Source organism: Monodelphis domestica, chromosome 2, assembly GCF_027887165.1.
Source record: "Monodelphis domestica isolate mMonDom1 chromosome 2, mMonDom1.pri, whole genome shotgun sequence".
NCBI lineage: Eukaryota > Metazoa > Chordata > Mammalia > Didelphimorphia > Didelphidae > Monodelphis > Monodelphis domestica.
The window spans coordinates 230,632,607-230,658,187 of NC_077228.1; the positions used below are offsets into that span (position 1 = coordinate 230,632,607).

A 25,581-nucleotide genomic window follows, 5' to 3' on the forward strand; every position below is an offset into this window, starting at 1 on the left:
TTGATTCTGTTTGAGAAAAGATCTTCAAGAAAGAAGCTTGAAACTTTTATATCCAGAGAATGAACTGTTGCAGAAAGATGCCGAAAACCTACACTTCATCAAGAAGATCAAGAATGAACTTTGGATGTGATTGATTGGACTGAACTTTTGATTGAACATTTATTGTAACAGTACACATTTATGCCAAAAGAGACTGCCCCTAATTTGGCTTTCTGTCAATGCGCCTAGCAAAACATTGGTTTTGCTTTCTTTTCTTTTCTATTTCCTCTCTCACTATTCTAATTTCTCTTAGAAAATTGAATATTGTGTATATCTTTAGTTAGAAGTGAATTTAGAACTACAAAATGATTATGTTAAATGATCAATGGGGAGACTAGTCTCCCAATGATCATCAGGGGGGATTGTAAACCTTAAAATTTCTTAGACTTATAAATGTTGGAAATTTCACCATTGGGAAATTTCATACTTGAAAAATTTCCTATTGATAGTGGGAACTCTATTGGAATGTGAACCCCATTGGCATGGGAGGTTCCTCCTCCCCCCTTCTTAAGATTACTTTAGGACAGAAACCTTTTGCTGAACAATGGAAAGGGCTTTGACCTATGCTTAAGCATAGAACAGGAAGTTCTTTGAGTCATGATTGATTTTAGAATTGAAACAATAGAGATACTTGGAATGACAGAACCAGGTCTTGGAACTTCCAATCTCCACCCTGCTCAGGGTAACAGGATTTAGGAAGGGCTGCAGCAAAGGATCAAGATTTAATTATTTGAGAATATGACCTTCAACATACATGTGCAAAGCCACAGACCTCTGGGCAGTCCTGGGTTAAGCTAGAGCCACCATTGGCACAAGGAAGACATGGACAGTGATTGGTAGATGTGAGAACTGAGGGGAGGGAACTTGGATGGTTTCCTTAAAGATAGAGAGGGGTCTGAGGACTGAGGGGTGGTTGGTTGGAGAGGTTTTTGCTCTGAGAGGTGGTGCTTTGAGAAGCTTGCTCTGAAGGAAGCTGGAGGTAGAGGCCCCTGAGACTGTTTCTCCATTTTGGTCACGTGAGTGATAGGGACTGATCTCTTTTCTTTGCCTCAGCTATCTAAGGGGTAAACAGCTAAACAGAAGGGGTATTTAAGCCCTATTCCCCTCTCTCCCTCTCCCTCTCCCTCTCCCTCCCCCCTCCCCCCCTCCCCCCCCCTCTCCCTCTCCCTCTCCCTCTCTCTCTCTCTCTCTCATCTCTCTCTCTCTCTCTCTCTATCTCTAATACCTTTCTTCCTCCTGTTTGTAATTAAACTCCATAAAAGGTTGACTGCTGACTTGAGTTTTTATTTAGGAATTACATAGCTGAATTCCTTGGCGACCTTAAATTAATATATATCAGTCTTTTAAAGTGATTTCCTTGTCACAATTTTAAGGTGGTAGGAATGACCTTGTAGATGGAGAAAGGTTAAAGATTAGCGAAAGGGTATAAAAGAGTAAGCAATCTGATTAAAAAAACCAGAAGAGTACAAGATTAAGGGCACAGTAGAGGGGTTGGATTTAGGAAAGGGAGAGGGAGTACCTCATCATCAGAGACTAAAGCATAAGAGATTGGAGGTTGATGCCACATGATTTTGATGAGATTAAGAAAGGGAGAACAGGGAACTTATGACAGATGTCTTCAAATTTCTCAACAAAGAAGAGGTGAAGTCCAAAGCTGAGAAAGAAATATGAAAGGGACTTGCAGGAAACCTGAAGAGAGATGAGAAGGTTTGGAATAGTACTGTAGGAAGATAGGAAATCAGAAATGAAATATAAAAAGACTGATGAAATAAGGGCCCGGTTGAAATTAGATAACATAAAATTTTAGTATAGTGTGTCCCCTCCCCTTCCTGAGTAACTTTACCTGTCTATCAAACATTCCTGACATAACACAGTTACGCCAGGGTTGTGTACGTTCTGTAAGAAAATATAAGTGAAGGTTTGGAGCAGGTGAGGGGGAGACCAACAAGAAGACCAGGGGGAGAATGACGAGAGAGACCCGAGAGACCGAGGAGAAGACGAGGAGAGAAACTTAAGGAGAAGAGAGAGACCAGGAAGTAAGGGGGCATGAGTAAGATACAGGCTAGATAGCTATCACGCGGTCAGGTTACTTAGGAATGATTGTCTACCCTTCCTAATAAACTTATTAAAATATATATCTCTGGGTAGTAGAAATATTATTATTTTTTTAGTTATTACAATAGCAAGTCACCTCAGTTATTTTAATGCCTTCACCGCCACTCAGCAGCACATAAGTAGAAAAATGGAAGCAGCTGGTGGGAGTAATTTGGGGCTGCAATTTAGCAGAGGAATAATGCTGTGTGATAATGAGTTGATGGCATTATGGAAATGAAATTGCTTGACCTGTAGGATTGAGACAGAGAAGGAAAGAAAGTGAAGTCAGAGTAAGGGTAAATAACCTGAGAAATTACTGAGGGGTAGAAAGACCTAGGTAGATATAATGAAGAATACGCTCAGGAAGGGTGAGGCTGAGGGAAAAATTTAATGACTGGAATAGTCAGAGAAAGGAATGTCAGAGTTTTTGGTCATGGAAGAAGACCATTTGTGGATAATGGTTATATCCAGGGTATGACTATTCCTTTTTGTGGTTGAAGCAAAGTAGAGAGGTTGGTCATATAATTTAAGGGGACAGAGGAATTGGGAGGTTGGGGAATTTGAGGAAGCATCAGCATGAATGTCAACATATCTTAGTTATAATCTCAGGAGTTGGGATGTAATGGAAGTCAATATGCCAGCTTTTGACCTCGTCTAGAAAGAAGGGAGAATGACTTGTCTTGAGGGGCTGACAGCTTCCACGGTTTAAATAAAACAACTCTGCTCTCTAACAGATGTACTTTACTAGTCTATGAATGGGCCATTAGCCTTTAATCAGAAGTGACAATACAGAAGGTAAACCATTCCATGGAATAAAGACTTCCTCTGCTTAAGTTCTTTTTCAAGAAGTCCCTAGATTTAACTCTTCCCAAGAACCTTTCTTCTTGCCACTTGTCACCTCCAAAGCCCAAGCAGTCAGATACAGTCTAATAAGAGAACATATTAAAAGAGAGAGAACAAACTTATTCCTCTCTCTGCTTATTGCTAACAGAGGTGAGAGATGGGGGACTGCTTTGAGGAAAAAGCAAGCAAAACCTAGATCACCATAATAGACTTTGGGGACAGATAAGCCAAAATACCCAACCAACAAATATATCTAATCCAAAATTCTTATTCCCTCTGTAGAACCTGACCTCTATTTTAAGGGAATTCTACCTTTTTCATTTCAGCTGACTGCCATGGTGAATGTAAGTTAGGGAAGCCAGAATATACTAGGAAATAAAGGAGAATACAAGTCATTAGGAGAAAATAAAGATCAAGTTCATTAAATTGAAACTAAAAATTACTTGTCATCCCTAAAGACATTGATACAGGCTAATAAAAGGACATTCTTGACCCCTACCCCCAGATTTAAGAACAAATTTTCTGCTTTTAAAATTAAGTAGAATGAATGAGAGGGAAGAAAAATTGGTTTTGTTTATTTGGATGAGATCTACAGACACTAATATAGACAAGCTCTTACTCTCTGGAACAAAAAAATGACTTGGTGAGGGGTAGGATCAAAAGAATCATACATGGGAAAGGTAGTGTGGTTTAGCAGAAAGAATCTTCAAACTCAATCTGATACTTAGTAAGCTCTGTGAGCAGGGGTAAATTGTTAAACGTCTCTGAACCTTAGTTTGTCCAGTTGTAAAATGAGGATAATTATACCTAACAGTGCCCACCTCACTTGGCTAGGGTAAGAATCAAATAAGACAATGTATGGAAAGTACTTTGTAAGTTCTATAGCATTATATAAACATCCATGATTTATTATCAAAGAGGCAGGTAAGCCAAATGAGGATAAAGAAACGCACATGGTCTGCAAATTCATAAGCAACCTCAGCATCTCAACTAATGTAGTCTTCCAAAGCCACAAAAGAAAGCAGAGAGGAATTATCTTTGGAAAAGAGTTTATTAGTTTGACATTTACCAAAAAATGCCACATTGTTTTTGAATCAACTTCAGACAGATTGTGGCTTCAAGCAGAGGGTACAGCAAAAGAGAGGCAATAGAGTGCCCCAACCTCTCTTGGCCTGAGAAATTTCTATTAAGTGCAGGCTGCTGCCTAGATCTGGCCAGGTTCTACAAGATGGTTGTGGAATTACATGCCATTATCAGCCAAGCAAAGCATGATCCAAGTTGAAAATTTGCTGACTGTCCTTCCCACCAAATCAGCTTAACCACCACTCTTCTAAGAATAAGACAGCACTTCATGAAGAAGACTCCCAAGGGAGCGCCTTGCATGAAATAAGGTATGGAGACAACATGGAGTAAGTGAATTTCATCTCTATGGGTCCCTGTGACTAATACACTTGCTTTTTAATTAAGGCTCACCCTTCAAGTGGGGACAGGGGACCTATGTCAAAAGAAAGGAGACTCTAATGAGCAAGGGCAAAATAGAATGGAGGAAGGTGGATGCCATTCAGTTTGCTATTTCTGCTCTAGCACTTCCAACAAATAGGTGGTTTGCCACAGTAGTCAGGCCCAAGGATTATTATCCAAAAGTTACCAAAAAACAAACAAAAAAAAAACACTGGAAATTGCTTCAGGTAAGGATGGGAGGCAAAGACAATTTTGCTATATCCTTTAGAGAGACGGTTATGTTTGTACTTATACCAGTAACATGAAACTTCTATGTATTAAAAACTACAAATTAGTGATGATTTCAGAAGGTAAAATATAAAGAGTTGGAGGAACACATCTACTTGCCAGGTTAACAGACAGAATGAAGAGCTCCTTCATAGAATGTTAGAAATGTATAAGAGATAAAACAAATCTGGAAAAGGATAAATAGGAAAAGCAAATAATTCAGGAGTGGACAAATATAAACCAAGATATAAGGAAAGATTCACTGAACATTTAAGACAAATATAGTTCTTCAAAATCAGAACAGTGTATACAGTAACAGAAACATTGTACAACGATCAACTGTGAAGGACTAAACTATTATCAGCAAAACAAGGTTCCAAGATGATTGCAAAGGACTCATATGCTAAGAAGAATACTATACATAGCCAAAGAAGGATATGATGGAATCTGACTGGAGTTCAAAGCACACCCTCCTTTATGAGTTTTTTATTGTATACGTAATGTGCCTTCAGTCAAGACATTTGGAATTTGAAAATATGTATTTCATGAGACCAACGGTATAACCTATATTAGACTATTTACTGCCTTGAGGACATGGCAAGGGAAAGGGAGGGAAGGAGGGAGAGAATCTGAATTTGCACAATGTCAGGACAAAACTGTCAAATGTAGTTGAAAAAAAATAAATTTAATAAACAAACTTGTCTGGCAAGAAAGAACCTTGGAGGAATAGGTGGTATTTTCCTTATTACTGATAATTTAAAGCATATAAGATTATTTACTGTAACACAGGCTCTAGCAAAAGCAGTACTTTGTTTTTTTAAACCCTTACCTTCCATCTTAGAATCAATGCTGTATACTGGTTACAAGGTACAAGAGTGGTAAGGGCTAGGCAATGAGGGTTAAAAGACTTTCCCAGAGTCACACAGCTAGGAAGTGCCTAAGGCTGGCTTTGAACCCAGGACCTCCCATCTCTGGGCCTGGCTCGTAATCCATTGAGCCATTCAGTTGTCCCAAAAGTAGAACTTTAACAAAGGACAGCTAGGCAGCTTGGTGGATAGAGCACCTGGCCAAGTTAGAATTGGGAGGACCTGGGCTCAAGGTCTGGCCTCAGACATTTCCTAGCTGTGTAACTCTGAATAGTTACTGACCCTGCTTGCCTAGCCCTTGCCCTTCTGTCTTAAGAGTTGTTACTAGGACAAGAAAGTAAGAGTTTCAGGGCAGGGAGAGGAGAGACACACACGAAAAAATTTAATAACTTTTTCTTTCAAAAAGTGGAGATAACTTTGCTAGTCTGAAGCTGATATTGACCAACAAGGAAAAAAACTGGTTGATGAACTAGAAGTAACAGAAATGTTGGAGGCGAATACCCATCGGTCATAGTTTATTAGGAACGTGAAGAAGAGAAAATTCATGCATGTAAGTAATAAGAAACACAAAGAAACAATTCTTTGCAACATTTAGCTCCTATAAGTCTATGATTAACTTCAACTTCACCTCATTAGGACTTCAGATAATGGCCCATTCTATTACCTGGAAACTTTGAATCCAAGAGCAAAGAAAAACAAGAACAAGACAGCTATAAAAGGTTTAGAGTACACAGAGTATCCACCTCAAAAAGTTGCAGAAGCTCAGAAGTGAAGTGACTCATACCTGAGCAAGATTCTCTGCAACCTAGCCAACATAATGGTCAACTAGTATTTGCTTAAAGACTTCTGGTGAAGGGAAACCCAATTTTCCCAAGGATGATTCATTCCTCCTTTGAATAATTCTAAAAATCAGGAGGTTTTCCCTTACATCAAATTTAAATCTTCCACTACTCATCTTCTATTGAATATTCCTAATTCTGCCCTCTAGGACCACCAACAGAGTAAAATCTAATCCTTCCTCTATACATCTAGCCTTCAGATCATCAAATACTCAAATACTTGGTCAAAGTTCTAACATGCTCCCTAAAAAAGAAATCTTTGAAGAGGTACAGTAACTCCCTCACTGAGTCCCTAAAGTTTTCTATATCCCACTTTTGAGAAGTATTTACATGTTTTTATTAAGTGAGATACTCTAGAAAGCCCTTAGAACTGTGCTAAGTAAAATAAAATGCCTCAAAAGGTAATCAAACAAAATGTATTTATTAGGCACTTATAAAATGCCTGGAACTACACTAAATTCTGGGGATACAAAAATAAAAGTAAAAACAATCCTTGCCCTGCAGAAGATTAATAGAAGATAATGTCTTTAACAAGGGGACATTGGTCACCTAAAGAGGGTTGTCCCAAGATCAGGAGTACAAAATACAGGGGGCAGCTGGGTAGCTCAGTGGATTGAGAACCAGGCCTAGAGATGGGAGGTCCTAGGTTCAAACCTGGCCTCAGACACTTCCCAGTTGTGTGACCCTGGGCAAGTCACTTAACCCCCATTGCCTAGCCCTGTAGTAGATACCGCTATTAGGAGAGTTATGGTAATAGGAAATGCTAAAATAAAAAATAAATTAAAAAGCCCTAACACCAAGAAACTAACTAGGAGAAAGACTGAATCTTGCACTCCTCTTGCTTTTCTGCAGATCCCTTTTGTCACTTCTCAAAATCCTCGTTAACAGCCTTACCACTCTTCTGCCTTGGAACCAATACACAGTATTGATTCCAAGACGGAAGGTAAGGGTTTTTAATAAAAAAAAAAAGGAATACAAAATACAGACTTCTGATTTCACACGTGAGGCTGGCCTTGTTTGTCTGTTTACCTTCAACAAATAAACCATAAAGTTTTCTTGTCCTGCCCAATTTGAGAGGCTTCATAGAACAAGCTTAGCAGGAACATTCCTTCAGAGCCAAATGATGAAGGATAGCACTGTTTCACATGAATATGAAGCTTTGGTGGAAAAGAGAGTTTGGTTTGTTTTTTTATAAAATACAGCCAACTCTGTTACAAAGTAGTTTCTTTCCCAAAGGGTTTAATAATCAAGGAATTACTGTCTTTCCTTCTCTCCCACTTAAGGATCTCCAAAGTATTAAGTCACTTTCTGAGAGAAAGTCAGCCCCAAGCATCTTATTTTCCCCTCAAGATTTTTTCACTCACTTGCATGGCCCCTGGGATCCTCACAGGGAATTAAAAAATCACTTGTTCCCCTCCTTCTCTAGTACACAAAATTAAGGGCCACAATTTTGACCAGGAAACCTACTGAGAGAATGTAACCCAATCTTCCTACGAAGAAACTGCAAAACCAACATTCTGATCCCAAACAAGTCAACCTTAATGTCAATTAAAGTCCCTAAGCACTAAAAAGAAGAAAGGCATCAAAAGTCTAACCTAAAAGAAAGCCAATTCTCTTGACTCCCAATCTCAATTCTAGCAATGACACATACTTGAGGGGATTCAGGATCTCATAACCCCTTAGAAATTGTATGCCAAACGTCCACAACTTTCTTACCTTGTTTGTACAAAATGAACAAGAAGCTCCCAGAGTGTCTGAAGAGAACAGAAAGTATCTTGTAACCTAGTGCCATCATCTAATTGCAATGCAATCCGAACCTAGAAAAAAAGGGGCACAAAATTAGATCCATAATTAGCAAGAATGACAGCTGCTTTATCCCTAAACCCTAAGCTAGATAGTTTGGAACCTGAACCAAACAACATAATTGTATAGGTACAAAGAGACAATGTTCTCTGATGACCCTCCCTCAAAACACAATTTGAGAGTTATATGAAACTTTGGGAGCAGAAAGTCTGTTAGAGATAAATTTCATCCTTCTACTTTATTCCAGAGCTTATCTCTTAGGATTTCTCATGTCGATAGAGGTTTGCAACAAAATCCAGCCCCCACGCCTCCATTCCCTCTCCCTCTTTCCGATGCCATTGAGATTCTTCTAAGTTGTGGAGATTTGCCTGGACAGTGACATCAGAAGCATAGAGCAGTGCTTCAGGTGCAAAATCCTATGGGGAGGGGGGGGCCACAACTCAACAGCACCATCACAGTAGTTCGGCCAGTAGTGAAACAGAAAACCCCTTAGCACCAGTGATGTAAAATCCTGAAGTGCCAGCAGCATCCTGCAGCACCAGCACAGAGGGAGCAGAATAGGATACCAGTACAGGATATCATGGAGGGGGAAGAGTGCTCCTCTACACATGAAGAAAAGAGTACAGCATCTAGCTGGGATCAGTTCTGAACATCCAAAAGTCACCTGGGGCAGAGACCTAAGCTAGTGATCTGTGAATTGCACAGCATGAGAGAAAGATGAAACATTTTGAGATCTAGTCCCCAAGGAAACCAACATCAGAGGAGCCAGGGTCAGAAACTAAACAGGAGGAAATTGTGGGGAGGGGAGAGGGATTAAAATTACCAAACATCTAAGGAAGAAAAAAATGCAAAGGCCTTCAACATAAGCAGATAAAACATCAACAATAAAAGGAAATATGGCCTCCAGATCTAGTAAATGAATTCAGGTACCTATGAATAAATAATGCAAAACAAAGGAAAATAATACAACACTTGATGAGACAGAAGGCTCTATGGAATTTAAGGAGATCATGGAAACACAACATGTTGCTGAGTAGTTCAAAAGAGAAATGAGAATTAGGAGTTCAGAATTTATGGTTTCCAAAGCAAAAATAATGGGCAGAATAGAAGAAAGGTAAATCTCACCAAATAAACAAAAGAAAGAACAATAGATTAGGAATATAAATGTATAGAAATGAAGGATAATCTAGAAGAAGAAAAACAAAAAGCAATATTAAATATGCTAACTATTCAAGCAAAAACATAATTGATAATTTAGAAAAAGAGCAAAACCCAATAATTTTAAATAAAATATGCTAACTACTCAAGAAAACATAATTCTTCTTAAAACAAAACCAAAAAAGTAACACCATAATACAGGAAATAATAGAAGGGAACTACTCTAAACACTCCAGTAAAACTGCCTCTGGCAGAAAAGCTAAACCAGGTTAAGGGTAATTGACAGGCCTCAAACCCATCAGTGAGTTAGCATAGAGATTACATGTGGCCTATATAATTAGAGACAAAGTTAGGGAAGAGCCCAACCATTGGGCACTGTCCACTCTAGGACCTAAAATAATGAGCATTGTTCTGGGAGTGAGGCATAATGAAAAAAGAGGAATCCATGGGACAAACTCTACAAGAAAGTAGCAGAAACTACTTAGAGGAGGGAACCTGGAAATTCTGCATGCATAAGGAATACAAAGAAAAGAGAAAGACCAGATAATTATAGCGGTCATGAATCAGAGAATGAGGGTTTAGAGTAGAGAGAGAAAGAAGATGGATAATGAAAAGAGAGAAATCTTTTTTTGGAAAGGGGGACCAAAAAAATTTTTTTTAAACCTAGTGAACAGAATTATTGAAGGACAGGAGGAGGAATAATCTACTAGACTGGGGAGGAGGAGGGAGAATGGAAGGGGGTTACAACCATATTAAAAACATGAGAGAAAATAAACTAATAAGCAAAACTCCAAAGAGAAGGTAACAAATGAGGGGAGGTGATCAAGAGTGATGGGAAGGGATAGCTAGGTAGCACAGCAGATAAAGTGCCAGGTTAGAAGTAGGGGACCTGGGTTCAAATCTGGCCTCAGATGCTTCCTAGATGTGTGACCCTTGGGCAAATCTTTTAACCCCAACCTCTTAGCCCTTGCCATTCTTCTGTATTAGAACTGATACTAAGACAGAAGGCAAGGGTTTTAAAAAATGAAGGGAAAAGAGGCAGAGGAAATAGGGCCATCTTAAAAAAAGATTAAGGGATAAGTTTGGATCAACATCTCACACTCTACACCAAGATAAACTCAGAATGGGTGAATGACCTGAATATAAAGAAGGAAACTATAAGCAGATTAGGGGAACACAGAATAGTATACTTGTCAGATCTTTGGGAAAGGAAATACTTTAAAACCAAGCAAGAGCTAGAAAAAAATCATAAAATGTAAAATCAATACTTTTGATTACATCAAATTAAAAAGGGTTTGTACAACCAAAACTAATGCATCCAAAACTAGAAGGGAAGCAACAAATTGGGAAACAATCTTCATTACAAAAACCTCTGACAAAGGTCTCTAATTACTCAAATTTATAAAGAACTAAACCAATTGTACAAAAAAATCAAGCTATTCTCCAACTGATAAATGGGCAAGGGACATGAATAGGCAGTTTTTAGTTAAAAAAATCAAAATTATTAATAAGTACATGAAAAATCTCTAATAATCAGAGAAATGCAAATCAGAACAACTCTGAGTTATCACCTCACACCTAGCAGATTGGCTAACATAATAGCTATGGAAAGTAATGAACGCTGGAGGGGATGTGGCAAAGTTGGGACATTCATTCATTGCTGGTGGAGTTGTGAACTGATTCAACCATTGTGGAGGGCAAATTGGAACTATGCCCAAAGGGCGATAAAAGACTGTCTGCCCTTTGATCCAGTCACAGCACTGCTGGGTTTGTACCCCAAAGAGATAATAAGGAAAAAGACATGTACAAGAATATTCATAGCTGCGGTATTTGTGGTGGCAAAAAACTGGAAAATGCCCTTCAATTGGGGAATGACTGAACAAATTGTGGTGTACATTGGTGATGGAATACTATTGTGCTCAAAGGAATAATAAAGTGGAAGAATTCCATGGGGACTGGAACAACCTCCAGGAAGTGAGGCAGAGTGAGAGGAGCAGAACCAGAAAAACATTGTACACAGAGACTGATACACTGTGGTACAACTGAATGTAATGGCTTTCTCCATTAGTGGCAATGCAATGATCTGAACAACTTGGAGGAATCTACAAGAAAAAACACCATCCACATTCAGAGGAAAAACTGTGGAAGTAAAAACACTGAAGAAAAACAATTGCTTGAATACATGAGTCCAAGGGATGTGGTTGAGCGCAAGTAATACCCAATGAAATTGCGCTTCGACTGCGGGAAGGGTGGGTGGAGGGAAGGGAGGGAAATAAAGTGAGTATTGTAACCAAAAAAATAAAATAAAATAAAAAATAAATTAAAAAAAGATTAAGGGTAAAATAACTAAAAAAACATAATACTATTTAACAGAAGAGGTGGGAAAAACTTGGGGGGAAAAGACAATATTAGAGAATGATGGCGAAAAACACAAACCTAACATAACTTTAAATGTAAATGGATTAAACAAGCCAATAAAACAAAAAAAGAGTAACAGAGTAGATAAGAAAATAAAACCCCACAATTTGTTGCTTTCAAGAAACATTTAAGAAAACAAAACACAAGATATAACTGAGATAATGTGCCTGCCATATGATAAGCACTATATAAATGTTAATTACTATTAAATAACTAGAAGAATATTCAGTGCTTATGGCTGGACTGTGCCAATATAATAAAAATAACAATAGTACCAAATTTAATTTACACTTTTAATGTTATATCAATCAAATTACCAAAGAGATACTTTGTAGAATTTGAGAAAATAATAACAAAATTAATTTAGAAAAAGACAAGATCTCAAATTGCTTGCCAGCTTTGGGAGGGGGGAAGAAGAGAGGGAGGGAGACAATTTGGATCATATAACTTCAGAAAACTTATGTGGCAATTTGTTATTACATGTAATTAGTAAAATACCTTTATAAAAAAATTAAGGAAAGTAATGACAAGATAGGGGATGAAGGAGGAATAAACATTTCCAAACTTCAAACTATATAATAAAATAGCAGTCATCAAAACCATTTGGTATTGGTTTAAAACTAGAGATCAATAGAAAAGTCTAGACAAGGGCATTTAAAAAAACAATAGAATTCAATAATTTAGTGATTGATAAAGTGGAAAGCATAAATTATACTAGGGGAAAAAAATCCTTCTTTAATAAAACTTGCTAGGAAAATTGGAAAGCAGCATGGCAGAAATTAGGCTCTGACCAATATCTTATACCACATTCCATAATGCATATAAATAGGATATGCAACTTTAATATTAAAGATCATACAATTAAAAAATCAAGAAAAATATATCATATACTATCACAGAAATGGGGAGAAGACATCTTCTTAACCAAATAATAGAGACAACTACAAAAGATAATGTAGATAGCTTTTGGTCCTTGAAACTGAAAAGCTTCTGCACAGACAAAATTAAGACACTTCAAATAAGAAGGGAAGTGGTCAAAAGGGAAAAAAAAATCTTTGTGTAAAATTTCTCTGATAAGGGTTTGGTATGTAATGAATACATATAAGAATAATAATCATTACCTGCTAGATAAATGGTCAAAGGATATCAACAAATAGTTCTTAAAAGAAGAATTGCCATGTATTCACAATCACATGAAAGAATGCTTCAAATCTAAAAATAAGAGAAATGCAAAACAAAACTACTCTGCAGTTTTACCTCACCCTCTGCAAAGTAGCAAAAATAACAAAAAAATAACAGTCAATGTTGGATGAGTTAGGGAATGATAGGCATACTGATACACTGTTGGTGGAGCTGTGAAATGGTTCCAACATTTTAGAAAGCAATTTGGAATTATGCAAATAAAATGACTAAAATGTTTATTCCCTTTGAACCAGAAACTCCAGTACTGAGTTAATACTCCAAAGAAGCCATAGATAAGAAAGTCCTCATATACTCCAGAATATTTATAGCAGCACTTTTTGTAATAGTTAACAATTGAGAAAAAAAAAAGATATGTCCATCAATTGAGGAACAGTTAAACAAATTGTAGTACACAGATGTAATGGAATAATAGTACTGTGCTGTAAGAAATTATGTATAGTGGGGGGCAGCTGGGTAGTTCAGTGGATTGAGAGCTAGGCCTAGAGATGGGAGGTCCTAGGTTCAAATCTGGCCTCAGACACTTCCCAGTTGTGTGATCCTGGGCAAGTCACTTGACCCCCATTGCCTAGCCCTTACCACTCTTCTGCCTTGGAGCCAATACACAGTATTGACTCCAAGATGGAAGGTAAGGGTTTAATTAAAAAAAAAAAAGAAAAGAAATTATGTAGTATAATAAATACTGAGAAGCCCATAAAGATCTATATGAACTGATGCAGAATGAAGTAAGCAGAACCAAGAAAATAATATACAAAGTAACTACAACAATGGAAATAAGAACACCATCACTTATCATTTCCAAAACATCAAAAGCAAATGTAATAAAATTATGAAGCTTAAATGAAGATACGTAAGAACCCCTTCAACTCACTCCTTGTTGGAGCTGAGAGGTCCACAGGTGCTATACATTGCCCATGCTTTCACACTTCTTCACTAAATTGATCAATTTTGCTGATTTTTTTCCCTTCTCTACAAACCAGATGCTTCTCTGGATTAAGGGAAAAATAAAGGATACTTCCAAAAACTATTATGATGTAAGAAATAGAATTATATAAATAAAAACTTCTTTTAAAAAAATAATTAAAATTAAAATTAAAGCTTCATGTTTTCAAAAAGGAAATAAGAAAGTGTGAGGAGTACCAAGGATTAGTATACTGTGGATAGTGAAAAACCCTAAGAACAGTTTCCCATTTTATACTAACAAAGTTATCTTTTCCATTAAAATGCAGATATTTTCACACTGAAATCTAATCTAAAAGTAAGCTTTTTTAAGGTACAAGTACCTTATATTTCTGGTGTGTAGCATCTGACAGATATCTGAACGCCAAAAGTTTTGAAATCCAACTGGTTCCATACCACATTTTATCCAAGGCACCATATTAGCCTTAAAACTGTTTCTGTTCTAGATCCATCGGCCAGAAAGCATCAAACATGGGCAGATACTAATAGCAAAAGCCAATGAGAATCTGACCTAGCAATCCAAAAATCCAATGGCATTCATGCATGCTCCAAAAGACTTCTTATCCAAGTATCTGGTTTAGTTGAAAATATGCCTCTTTTATCCTCTTTAACAGCCATAGAAGGAGGTAAGGGACTCATTTGTACAGCGTTCTCTCTGATAGTGGAAGAAACCAACTGAGAACTAACAGAGATGGCACTCTTGACAATCCTCTCCAAACTAGAGACCGTGACTGCAACTACCAAAGACAGTCACCTGGCCAGCAGGAAGAACCTGATGGCCCAAATCAGGATAAGGCAACTGAAAGCTAGGTCTTAACAGTAGGTGTAGCTGGATTTTCCTGAGGATCAGAAGACTGAGTTCTTCCTAAATACACACACACCCCACAAAGAGCACAAGACCACAGAAAGGGAGCAAACAACATGCTGAAATCATCATCCAACTAATGTACACAATATGATGAAAAACCCTCCAACATGTCACATATTCCTAATTTAACAGTTTCTTCTGCAATTTGCTGGCTTTTCCTGTGTGAGCCCTAATGAAATTCATTAAGTTTCCAAACCTATAGTAGTTTCAAACCTGTAATAGTAAAAAGAACAATAAGTTAGGAGTCCAGAAAAAAGATTCGATCCAGGCTCTCCCAATCCCAATCACTTAACTGGACATATTCTAGTTCCCACCTCCCTGCCTTTGTACAAACTGTCTCCTGTGCTCTCCTTCACTTCCACCTATAACAGTACATAATCTAGAGCTTCATACCTCACCTCTTATTAGACTGAACTCCCTGAAGCTAGTGACTATTGATTGAACTGATCCTCCCCATTGTTAACATTCACCGAACCGATATTAAAATTACTTTGAATTTCCTCTGTATAACTTTGTTTCACTCCAAAAGAACATAGATAATGGAGTAGTTTGCCATTTCCTTCTCTAGTAGATTAAGGCAAACAAAGGTTAAGTGATTTGTCCAGGGTCATATGACTAATAAATGTCTGAAGTCAAATTTGAACTCAGGTCTTCCTGACAATAGACTCAGAGCTCTATTCATTGAGCCACCTATCATAAAGGTACTGCGGAATGCATAGAACTTGGTTAGATATCAAAAAAGCCAACATCATCCACCATATCCCAAGCCATCACCAGTCATCTTGACTTTTTTCTCGCCACTGAACTTCAATGAATGGAAGAGTGAAGCCAATGACTTTGTGCAACTCTACCTCACTCTAATCCAATCAAAAGACATCAACTGTTTTGGTCCTCTTCAAGTATGAAGTACCATCAACTAATAAGATATATGCTCCTCGAGGGCAGGAATCATGTCATTCTTTTGGGATTCTCAGTGCCCAACACTGGTCCTAATACATAATAGGCACTTCATAAAAGCTTGTTGAGTTTAACTGAATTTTTGAATCTCATTTTCTAAAATGAGTAAAATGAGGGAAAGGGACCAGATGATCTATGAGGTTACTTATAGTTATGACAATTTTTTATGATTCTATGACTAGAGTTAAGAGGATTGGCCAAAAAAATTATAAGCATAACTAGGATACTTCAAACTCACACTTCAAATGCCAAAAAAAAAACATGTGTTTCATGGTAAAGAATTTTAATTTCCATCTCTTCCCCAATCAGAACATTTATTCAGATCTGACTCAAAAGAACTCTCTCTTATTCTTCTATGCCAATTAAGACACTTCAGATAACCATGTTTTCCTCAGGACTCTCCACATATATGTATAACAAAGAGCTGATGTACTGAATGAACATCCTGACTTCAATCTATCTAATCCTATCATCACTAGTAATTACCACCCCATATCTCTCCTCCCCTTCTCAGCTAAACTCTTTAAGAAAACTGTCTATACAGCAAAGAAAAGTAATAAATGTTGGATAGGATGTGGAAAATAAGAACACTAATGCATTAATGGTAGAGTTGTGAATTGATCCAACCATTCTGGAAGGCAATTTGGAATTATGCCCAAAGGGCTTTAAATGACTGTCTGACCTCTGATCCAGCCATACCACTGCTGGGTTTGTACCTCAAAGAAAAAATAAGGAAAAAGGCTTGTACAAAAATATTTATAACCACACTCTTTGTGGTGGCAAAAAATTGGAAAATGAAGGAGGTGTCCATTGATTAGGGAATGGCTGAATAAATTGTGGTAACTGTTGGTGATGGAATACTATTTTGCTCAAAGGAATAACAAACTGGAGGAATTCCATGAGAACTGAAACGACCTCCAGAAATTGATGCATAGTGAAAGATGAAGAACCAGGAGAATATTGTACACAGAGATTGATACACTGTGGCACAACTGAAAGTGATGGACTTCTCTACTAGAAGATTTGCAATGATCCAGCACAATTCTGAGGGACATGAGAAAGAACACTATCCATACCCAGAGAACGAACTGTAGGAGTAGAAACACAGAAGAAAAGCATTTCCTTGATCACATGGTTCAATGGGGATATGACTGGGGATGTAGACTCTAAATGATCACAATACTGCAAATAATAATATGGAAATGGGTCTTGATCAATGATACATATAAAACCCAGTTGAATTGCTCATTGGCTCTGAGAGGTGGGAGGTAGGAGGGGAGGGAAAGAATATGAATCATATGACTATAGAAAAATATTCTAAATTAATTAATTTTAAAAAAGAAAACTGTTTATAACATATCTGCCTTTTCTCTGCTCACTTTTAAATCCTCTACAATCTGACTTTTGACTTCATTGTTCACCTGAAACTGTTCTTTCCTAAGTTACTGATCTCTTCATGACTAAATCTAATGGCCTTTTCTCAGCCTTCCTCCTTAACTTCTCTATGGCATTTGACACTTCTGATCACCTTCTCCTCCAGCAGGAAGCTCTGGTTTTCTTTGGATTTTCATGACTGTTCTCTCCTAGTTTTCCTTCCTATCTGATTATTCCTTCTCCATGTTATACTCATCCACTGTGCGTGACTTCCCCCCCCCCCCCCCCCCCCCCCCGCCCAAGACATGTCCTGGGTCCTCTCCTTTTTTTCCTACACTATCACCTCAACTCCTACAGGTTCAATTTTCCTATATATTTGACTCCCAGGTCAAACATTCAGGTTCAGTATCTCTCCTTCACTCCAGTCTGGCTATATTATGAACTGCTTTTAAGTCATCTTGAACCTGATGTTACAAAGGCATTTCCAACTCAACATGCCCAAAACAGAACTTAATTCTCTTTATCCCTTAGCCTTCTCCTCACATTAATTTCCCTTTACTATTAAGTGCACCACCATCCTTTCAGTCATTGGAACTAAAAACTTAATTGTCACACTTTATTTATCACTCATATTCATTACACATACCTAGCCAATTGTAAAGTCTTACTCTATCTGCCTTCACAACATAACCCTTCTCTTTATGCACATAACTATCACAGGGATCCAAGCCCTCATCACCTTATGTCTAGACTGGATGGGTATCCCTTATCTCTCCCCACTCCTCTCAGCTGCCAAAGAAATTTTCCTAAAGTGCAGGCCTGACCAAGTACCCCTTGTTCCTCAGTAAATCCCAATGCTTATTACCTCCAGGATCAAATATAAACTCCTCCATTTGGCATCTCAATTTTTTAATAATTTTATACACACACACACACACACCTATGTACTCCTTTATGGTCCAGTGACACTAACCTACTTACTTTTCCATATTCCATTTCCCGTCTTCCTGACTTTGCACCAGTTGTTCCCTCCCCCCCACACCCCCATGTCCAGAATGCTTTGCCTCATTATGTTCACTGCTGAAGTCTTCTAGGTTTCCTCCAAATTTCTGTTTATTTACATCCCTCAGGAAACCTTTCCCAGTCCCCTCCCAGCAGCTAAAGCCTTCACTTCTGAGATGACCTTACATCTAATATATATTTTTATCATACATACCTAATTATTTACACACACTAATATATATTTTTATCATACATACCTAATTATTTACACACACCAATATATATTTTTATCATACACACCTAGTTATTTACACATTATCTCCCCCATTTAGAATATGAGCTCCTTGAGAGCAGGACCTGGGTTTAACTTTCTTTGTATTCCCCATGCTTAAAGGAGTGTGCATATAGTAAAGTTTAATGCTTTTTAATTGAAAAACAAAAAACAAAACAAAAAAAGAGGGTGAAAGGGGAATCTCTCCAGAAATACACATACCGTATTTTCAGGTCCCTCCCGACTACGGGAGATTGGCACCATCTCCAGCTTGGCATTGTTAGGAAGATTGGCAAATCTCCACTGAAGGGAAAGATCAAGAACATTCCTCTGAAACCTGCAAAACAAACCAAAGTCCTCACCACAAGCTGATAGCACATTACCCTGAAGCCACCTGCCACACCCAATCTCAGTTGAAATACATGAATAAAATCCTCCAGAAACAAGGACAGAAGACTAACAGCTTATCTGCCAGGAGATTCCCTTTATTGCTGGCATTTTCAAACTAAACCAGAAGTTAAAAAACTCAAAGTTTAAAATGGTCAAAAGTTAGAGCTGTCAAAGCACAAGACTTTCAGGCTGAAAGGAACTCAGCTTTGACATTTCTCCAAATGGCAATGGTATTATTAATGAAAGGACAGATGAGATAGAAATTCACATATCTGAAGCTTACAAGAAAGACAGCTTTTTTTTTTTAAATAAAACCTTACTTTCTGTTTTAGAATCAATACTCTGTATTGGTTCCAAGGAAGAAGAACTAAGGGCTAGGCAATGGAGGGAGTAAAGTGATTTGAACTAGTAGGAAATTTAAAAATGGGATATGAAATCTGCCAGATAAAAGTATTGCATGTTGGGGGCGGAAAAAAAACACAAATGGCACACAAAAATGCAGAACTATGTGTTTTTTGTTGATCATGGCATTTAAAAAAAAAAACCAGTCACCCATGTAGGACGTGTCTGAGGCCAAATTTGAACCCAGGCCCTCCCATCTCTAGGCCTGACTCTCAATCCATTGAACCACTTACTTGTCACCAAAATGGCTATTTTTCAAGTTTTTGAAGTAACAGCCATAGAACAAAGTTCCTTTAGGTATTGTGAGGGAAGAGAGAAAGCGCCAAAGGGCAATGCCTTTATTGTTGTCAATTATCACTATCATGATTACCAGTAAGGATGTTGGGGGTGGGGGTGGGGAGACAATCAACAGAAAATCAAGTTATTTCAGTACATAGTTTTATCGACGGCATTTTCACCTCCCCCCCCCCCCCCCCCCCCATCAAAGGCCACACCAAATGAGTATTAATGCTTTCCACCAGACTAAAGGAGCTGACAGTCTGGAATAACAACTAACAGACTATCATAGCATAGATTTGGAAATACCCTAATTCTCATGCAAAGAAGGGAATCAGAGAACTCAAGAGTTCAAGGGGATAATGTTTCTAGGAAGTAAATGAAGGCAATTAAGAAATTTAACATGTAAGTAGTAAGAGGAAATATCAGAGTCCAGGAGAGGAAGGCAGATCACAGAATCATAAAGGACATGGGCAGATCTCAGAAACAGGAAACCAAAACTTCCATCTTTATTAGTGAGCCCTCCTCTCCAATTATGACTCTAGGAGGCACAGTCTAATACTGTTCTCACTATCTGACAAACAGAGAAACTGACATGAGGAAAGCCATATTAAACAAGGCCCACACAACAGTAAAGTTGGCAATATAATAAGCAAGGAAGCTCCTGCCTTCCAGCTCAGGTCATAAATTCATCACATACTATAACCCTATTCAGGTGAAGAAAAAGGACAAAAAGGAAAAATTAGGAAACAAGGAAACAGAGGGAGAAACAAGAAACTAGTAAACTTTGAAGTCACATTAAGAAAAATAATTCTCTCTATAAATTTACAGAAAACTTGGCCCTAATTTATCCTTCCAAAAACAAAAGAAAAAACAGAATGAAAGCGAGAAATGAAGAAGAAAACAACCTTCCTTTCACTTACTCCAATCCCCAAACTTGTAAGAGTAAGTAGTTTTTAGCCCTAGGAATATACCAGGTTTAGGAAAGCATAGCTGCTAAATATTACTCTCTCTCAAAAATATTAATCTCTCACCCATGATGTACAAAGAAGAAAAATGGTCACCCCTGATCTATTAAGACAAAAAACTGTGTGAATCACTAGAGGTAAAACAAAACACAATTACTATCCTCAAATATCAAAATCAGAGTTTTATTTTGAAGATATCCACTAAATCATGGCAAGTTCAAAAAGTGAGAAGGAAGAACTCTGACAGAGAAATTTAAAAGCTAGGGGGAATGAGTGTAAAATTTCAAACTGTACAAAGTGGCCAGCCAGATAACACAAATGCCAAGATAATAATGAAAACAATCAATGATTTTTCTGAATCGTTAACAAAAAACCTAGGAAAGCTCAAAAAGATTAGGAAATAGGGTAAACATCACCTCAATCTTTAAAACCGGTTCAAAAAATAACTTTGGAAGTTAAAATATAATAAATTAGATTTCTAGTGCAAAAGTGGAACAGTAGAAAATTCAAAAATGGGTTAAGAATTCTGCAGGATAAAAGTATCTCAGGTTGGAAAAAGTGGCACAAAAATGCAGAACTAAGTGTTTTTGTTGAGCACGGCATTTAAAAAAATAATAAGCACTACTACTTAGGGGATGAAAGCAAAAAAGTAACAGAAACTACTATGATGTCATAAAGGAACACTCAAAAAATGAATTCCATTTGGCTTCACACACCCTATATAAGATAGGCCGAAAACTAGTTAAGAGTAAACAAAGGGAAATGGTAATTTGCTAAACTGACTAGCTATTCAGATATGGCTTAACATGTTCATTAATAAATTGTGGAGAAGAATGGAAATACCAATACATATAACAATTAACATACAACAATGGATTAAAATTAGATATTCCAATGTGTAATAGGGCAAAAATCCCACCAATGGACACTAGAAAGATAGAGTCTATTAGGAGAAAAGATAGGGTCAACTTGGAATGTTACAATTAACCAGTAAAAGATATGGCTATTTTCTTAAAGAAATAAGAGACTACAAGTTAAATTAATATCATACTATATGGATGCAACCAAGAAGCATATTCTAATAGAACCCTCACCAAGATAGTTAGAGCTAGGAGCGCTAAGCTCAGTTTGATGATCTTGAGCAAATCCCTTCATCAGAAGTATCTTTTTCTTCTCATCTATAAAATGATTGTTATACCACTTCTCTACCTTGTGTATTTATTAGGTTATTACCTCTATATCAAAGATAATATGTTTTCATGTACATACTTCCTCCACAGACACACGGTGAAACTCTTCTATGCCTTAAGAAATGATCAAGAAGTCACCACTTGACAGACTCTAAAAGATCACCTTAGTGCAAATATTAATAATAAGGAAATGGGTCTTGATCAATGGCACATGTTAAACTCAGTGGAATTGTGCGTCAGATACGGAAGGGGGGAGGAGGAAGGGAGGGAAGGAAAATGAGTCTTGTAACCATGGAAAATTATTCTAAATCATCTAATTAAATAAAAATTAAAAAAAAGAAAAGTGATTGTATAATAGGAAAAAAAAGTTACCACCTGAGCACCAATCTTCTAGTAACGTGCCTCTCTAATTTAGCTAAGCTCTTGCACATTAGCCATAGTCTTTTGACAGAATTTATACTTATGTTCTGAAATAAAACTCAGAAAATAGATATAGAAATATCTTAACAGAATTTTACATTTTTTTTCTTCATTATGCCCCAAACAGGGGAAAGGTAAATCCCTTCTAATAGGTTTTGGGATTTATTGCTTTTCTTTCCAGTCTTCTATGTTCTTAAACCTCAAAATCCTAAGCAGAAGCTAGTAAAGGTATACTTACTTCAAGACTTAGTGATCTCTGTATGATTACTGTCATATCAATGAAGATGGCAACCTCCCTCCACACCTAAGTCTTTGTCAATGGCTATGGTTCAAAAAGAGAAGTATTGTAGGGTAGTGGATAAATAATGTGACTTAGAATAAATTAGAACCTGAGTTCAAGTCTTGACCCCAACACATAGTAGTTGTGTAACCACAGGCATTTTACTTAACCTGTTAGTACCCAAGGCTACTCTCTAAGGTTATAGGTTATAAGGTTATAAGTTATAGAAAGGTTGCTAAGTTGCCATTCTTCATTGGTAAAAGAAGTTTCCACACCGGAAATTCTCTAAATTGATGAAATTATAAGTCCAGATCCCAAAAGAGTTGAAAAAACATTATCACCCAGTAACCAAATCCCTGGTGATAAGCCTTTCCAAATATAATATTGAACTGGTCTTTTCTTGTCTAACATTTGTCCTTTAGGAAGTTTGTAGTCAAGTATTTCTAGCTTAGGGACTTGCCAGAGGTGGTATTCCATTGACACAGACTTCAAGTGACTAAGATCAACTCCAAAGTATAATAAAACAATGGAGCAAAACTTTAGAGGAAGAAAACTAAGTATATGGCGAGAATAATCCCCTAAAAAGGCAATTTTTCTTTTTCTATTTAAGCATAAGCCTTTGTACTTTTCAAGTTCAAAGGCAGTGTTTCCATCATTTCTGATCTAGGTACATATACTGAACCTAGTAAGCAGGAATCTTAGACAGACAACTCTATATAAAGTCTGACTCACTTCAGATCGTATTCACTTGGATTGAAGTTCTGTCTCCGACAAGTGTCCTCCAAAACCTGCCAAGAAAAAGAAAAAAAATGAGTGAATTAAATTACTTTGTCCAGGGCCAGTAACTCAGTTATTAGAACCAAGTATTACTGAGTGGTCATGAATTACTAGAACTGGAAATGACTACAGAGATCATATAACCCATTTCTCCCATTTTACAGATGGAAAAACTGCAGCTGAGAAGAGTGGCCAGTTAAAAACAACTAGAACCCAGGTCTCCTAACTCCCCCTCCAACACATTTTCATCAGTCACACTATGTCATTCTATAGACTTTGGATTTGTTGTAAAGGTAAAGTATGTTTACCCAGGGAAAAATACTGCTTCATATTCCAACCTCAGTCTGTCCAGTCATCTAGGAAACACGTGGGTGATCTAATGAAACGACATGAGTAGCTTATCAAAAATCCATTCCTACAGCTAGGGGGCAAGGTGAAAAAATAACTCAAAAGAATCATGCTCTCCTAAGGGGGTGGGTCAACAGCCTTAACTAAAAATACAAAAGATCAGAACATAGCAAAAGGCAAAAGATTAAACTCCAAGGGTTCAGTCAAGAGACAGGTGACCAGAAAGGCCTTAGACTCCATCTCTTTGCTCCCAGGAAACACCATCCTAGATTTGGGACAGGTCTCTGGTCACCTACCCAGAGAAGAGGAGAAAGTGTGGCAGAAAACGCCCAGACACAGCCCCTCACATCTCCCCACCCCCTCATCCCACGTTTCGGAAAAGTTCCCCATCACCCCACCCCTTCCCAAGGCCCTTAAAAAAGGCCCGCCTTAACCCAAGACCCTTCGAGAGCCTTGACCCCATTGGCCAACCACAGCCACGCCCTTCTAGGTCACGCCCCAAAGACACCCCACCTAACCCCACCCCCTCTCCTCCCTCCAGAAGCCAACCGCAAGAAGCCTGGCTCCGGCCTCTGCCCATCTCGCCCGCCACACCTAGGGACCCTCTGATGGGCAGCTCCAGAGCCTCCTCTCCCTGCCCGCCGCACCTGCAGTAACGCGGTGCTCGGCGTCACCTTCACCGTGAGGCGCCTCCCGTTCGGGGCCAGAACCGACACTGCGGGGCCCCCGCTGCCGCCCGGGGCCGCCATCTTCCGATCACGTGACCCTCTCCCCGCCGGCTCCGGTTCAAACAACTTTATTGGCAAAAGGGTCGGAAGAACAGCTACTGCTGGGGGAAAGGGGTGGGGCCTGAGTTCCACTTCCGGGGCTGGGCAAATCCCAGCCAGAGAAAGCTTCTCCCTTTCCCCCTCCCCTTCCAGGCACATTCTCCCCAGAGACCCGCCCCTGAAGTGCCAAGCTCCGCCCTTGCCTTTAGAACCAAGTCATCAATCACAATAATAGATAGCCTGTATATAAAACTTAAGATTTGCAAAGCGCTTTGCAAATATCTCATTTGATCCTCATAACAGCCTTCTGAGATGAATAATATCATTTTCCCCATTTTACAGATACAGGTACTAAGGCACAGAGATTAAGTGGCTTGCTCAGGATCTCAACTGGGAACTGGAAAGTATCCTAGATGGCCTTTGAACTCAGGTCTTCCTATCTTTAAGCCTGAAACGACACTTAGTCGCTTCAATAGCAATCCAATCATCTTGATAAGCATTTATTAAGCCTTTACTGTTTGCCAGGCAGTAAACATTAATTAAGTGTTTATTGGGTGCAGAAACTGTACTAAGATCTGCACTTTTGGTCATGGATCCCAAACCCAGGGAGTCCTGGTGTGTTAGGATACTTGTAATAGACTTGGAGCAAGGATAGACCTGAATTTAAATCTCCCCTCTAGATTTATTAGTTTATTAGCTATGTAGCAAGACATCACTTACCAAGGTCATTTATGAGTTTCTTCATATGTAAAGTAAAGGGTATATAAAAACATTTCAGGTGGCTTTTTATCAATAATATCCTCTACTACAAGTTAAACAAGAATGCATTGCTAAGCCGTAGAGGGTTGCCATAACAACTGTGAAGACTATTTGATAAAATGAGGGGAAATTGAGGAGCTACCAAAATTTGAAGAGGGAAAAATTTAAGACCCTGAGGAAAAATGAAATCTTCAATTAATGAAAATTCAAAAAAATTACATGTGTTGACAATATAGTTTTTAAAAAGCATTCCCAACTGATCCTGTTTTTATGTATTTTATGTAAAACATTCATGACTTCTAAAAAAATCTATAAACAACATATAATATCAAGAAACAAAAAGTATGCAACTTTATCAGGTACATAAAGAAAATTTGTTATTGATATGATAATAAAAAAATAAAGGGGCTTGTTCAACTAATAAGGTCCCTTCTAGCTCTAAATATCTTTAATCCTATTATCTGAGGTAATCACTTCTACCTACCTCTCTCTCCCATGCAAGGATCAAGGAGGCAACAGGCCTGTGAGAGTAGAGGAGTGATTCTTCAATACATTTCAGTTTAACATTTCGAGTTTGTATTTGA

At 37.9% G+C, this 25,581-nt stretch overlaps 1 protein-coding gene across 5 annotated transcripts in view; it reads right to left on the reverse strand.

The window, feature by feature from the left end:
• Positions 1–24,297, reverse strand: part of ASPSCR1 (ASPSCR1 tether for SLC2A4, UBX domain containing) — a 157,618-nt gene extending 133,321 nt beyond the window's left edge. For 2 of the 5 annotated variants that reach the window (XR_008916438.1, XR_008916439.1), the window contains exons 1-4: positions 24,119–24,275; positions 23,079–23,134; positions 18,643–18,757; positions 8,126–8,226 (exon numbers count right to left, since the gene is read on the reverse strand). Coding sequence is in view for 3 of the 5 variants with exons in the window: in XM_056817320.1 (XP_056673298.1) it covers positions 8,126–8,226; positions 18,643–18,757; positions 23,079–23,134; positions 24,119–24,220 (374 nt within the window). In the remaining 2 variants the exon portion in view is untranslated. Of the gene's footprint in view, positions 1–8,125; positions 8,227–18,642; positions 18,758–23,078; positions 23,135–23,431; positions 23,695–23,767; positions 23,952–24,118 lie in introns of those variants that run through there. The other 3 variants (XM_056817320.1, XM_056817321.1, XM_056817322.1) reach the window with 3 other exon arrangements.
• Between the last annotated feature and the right edge of the window lie 1,284 nt (positions 24,298–25,581).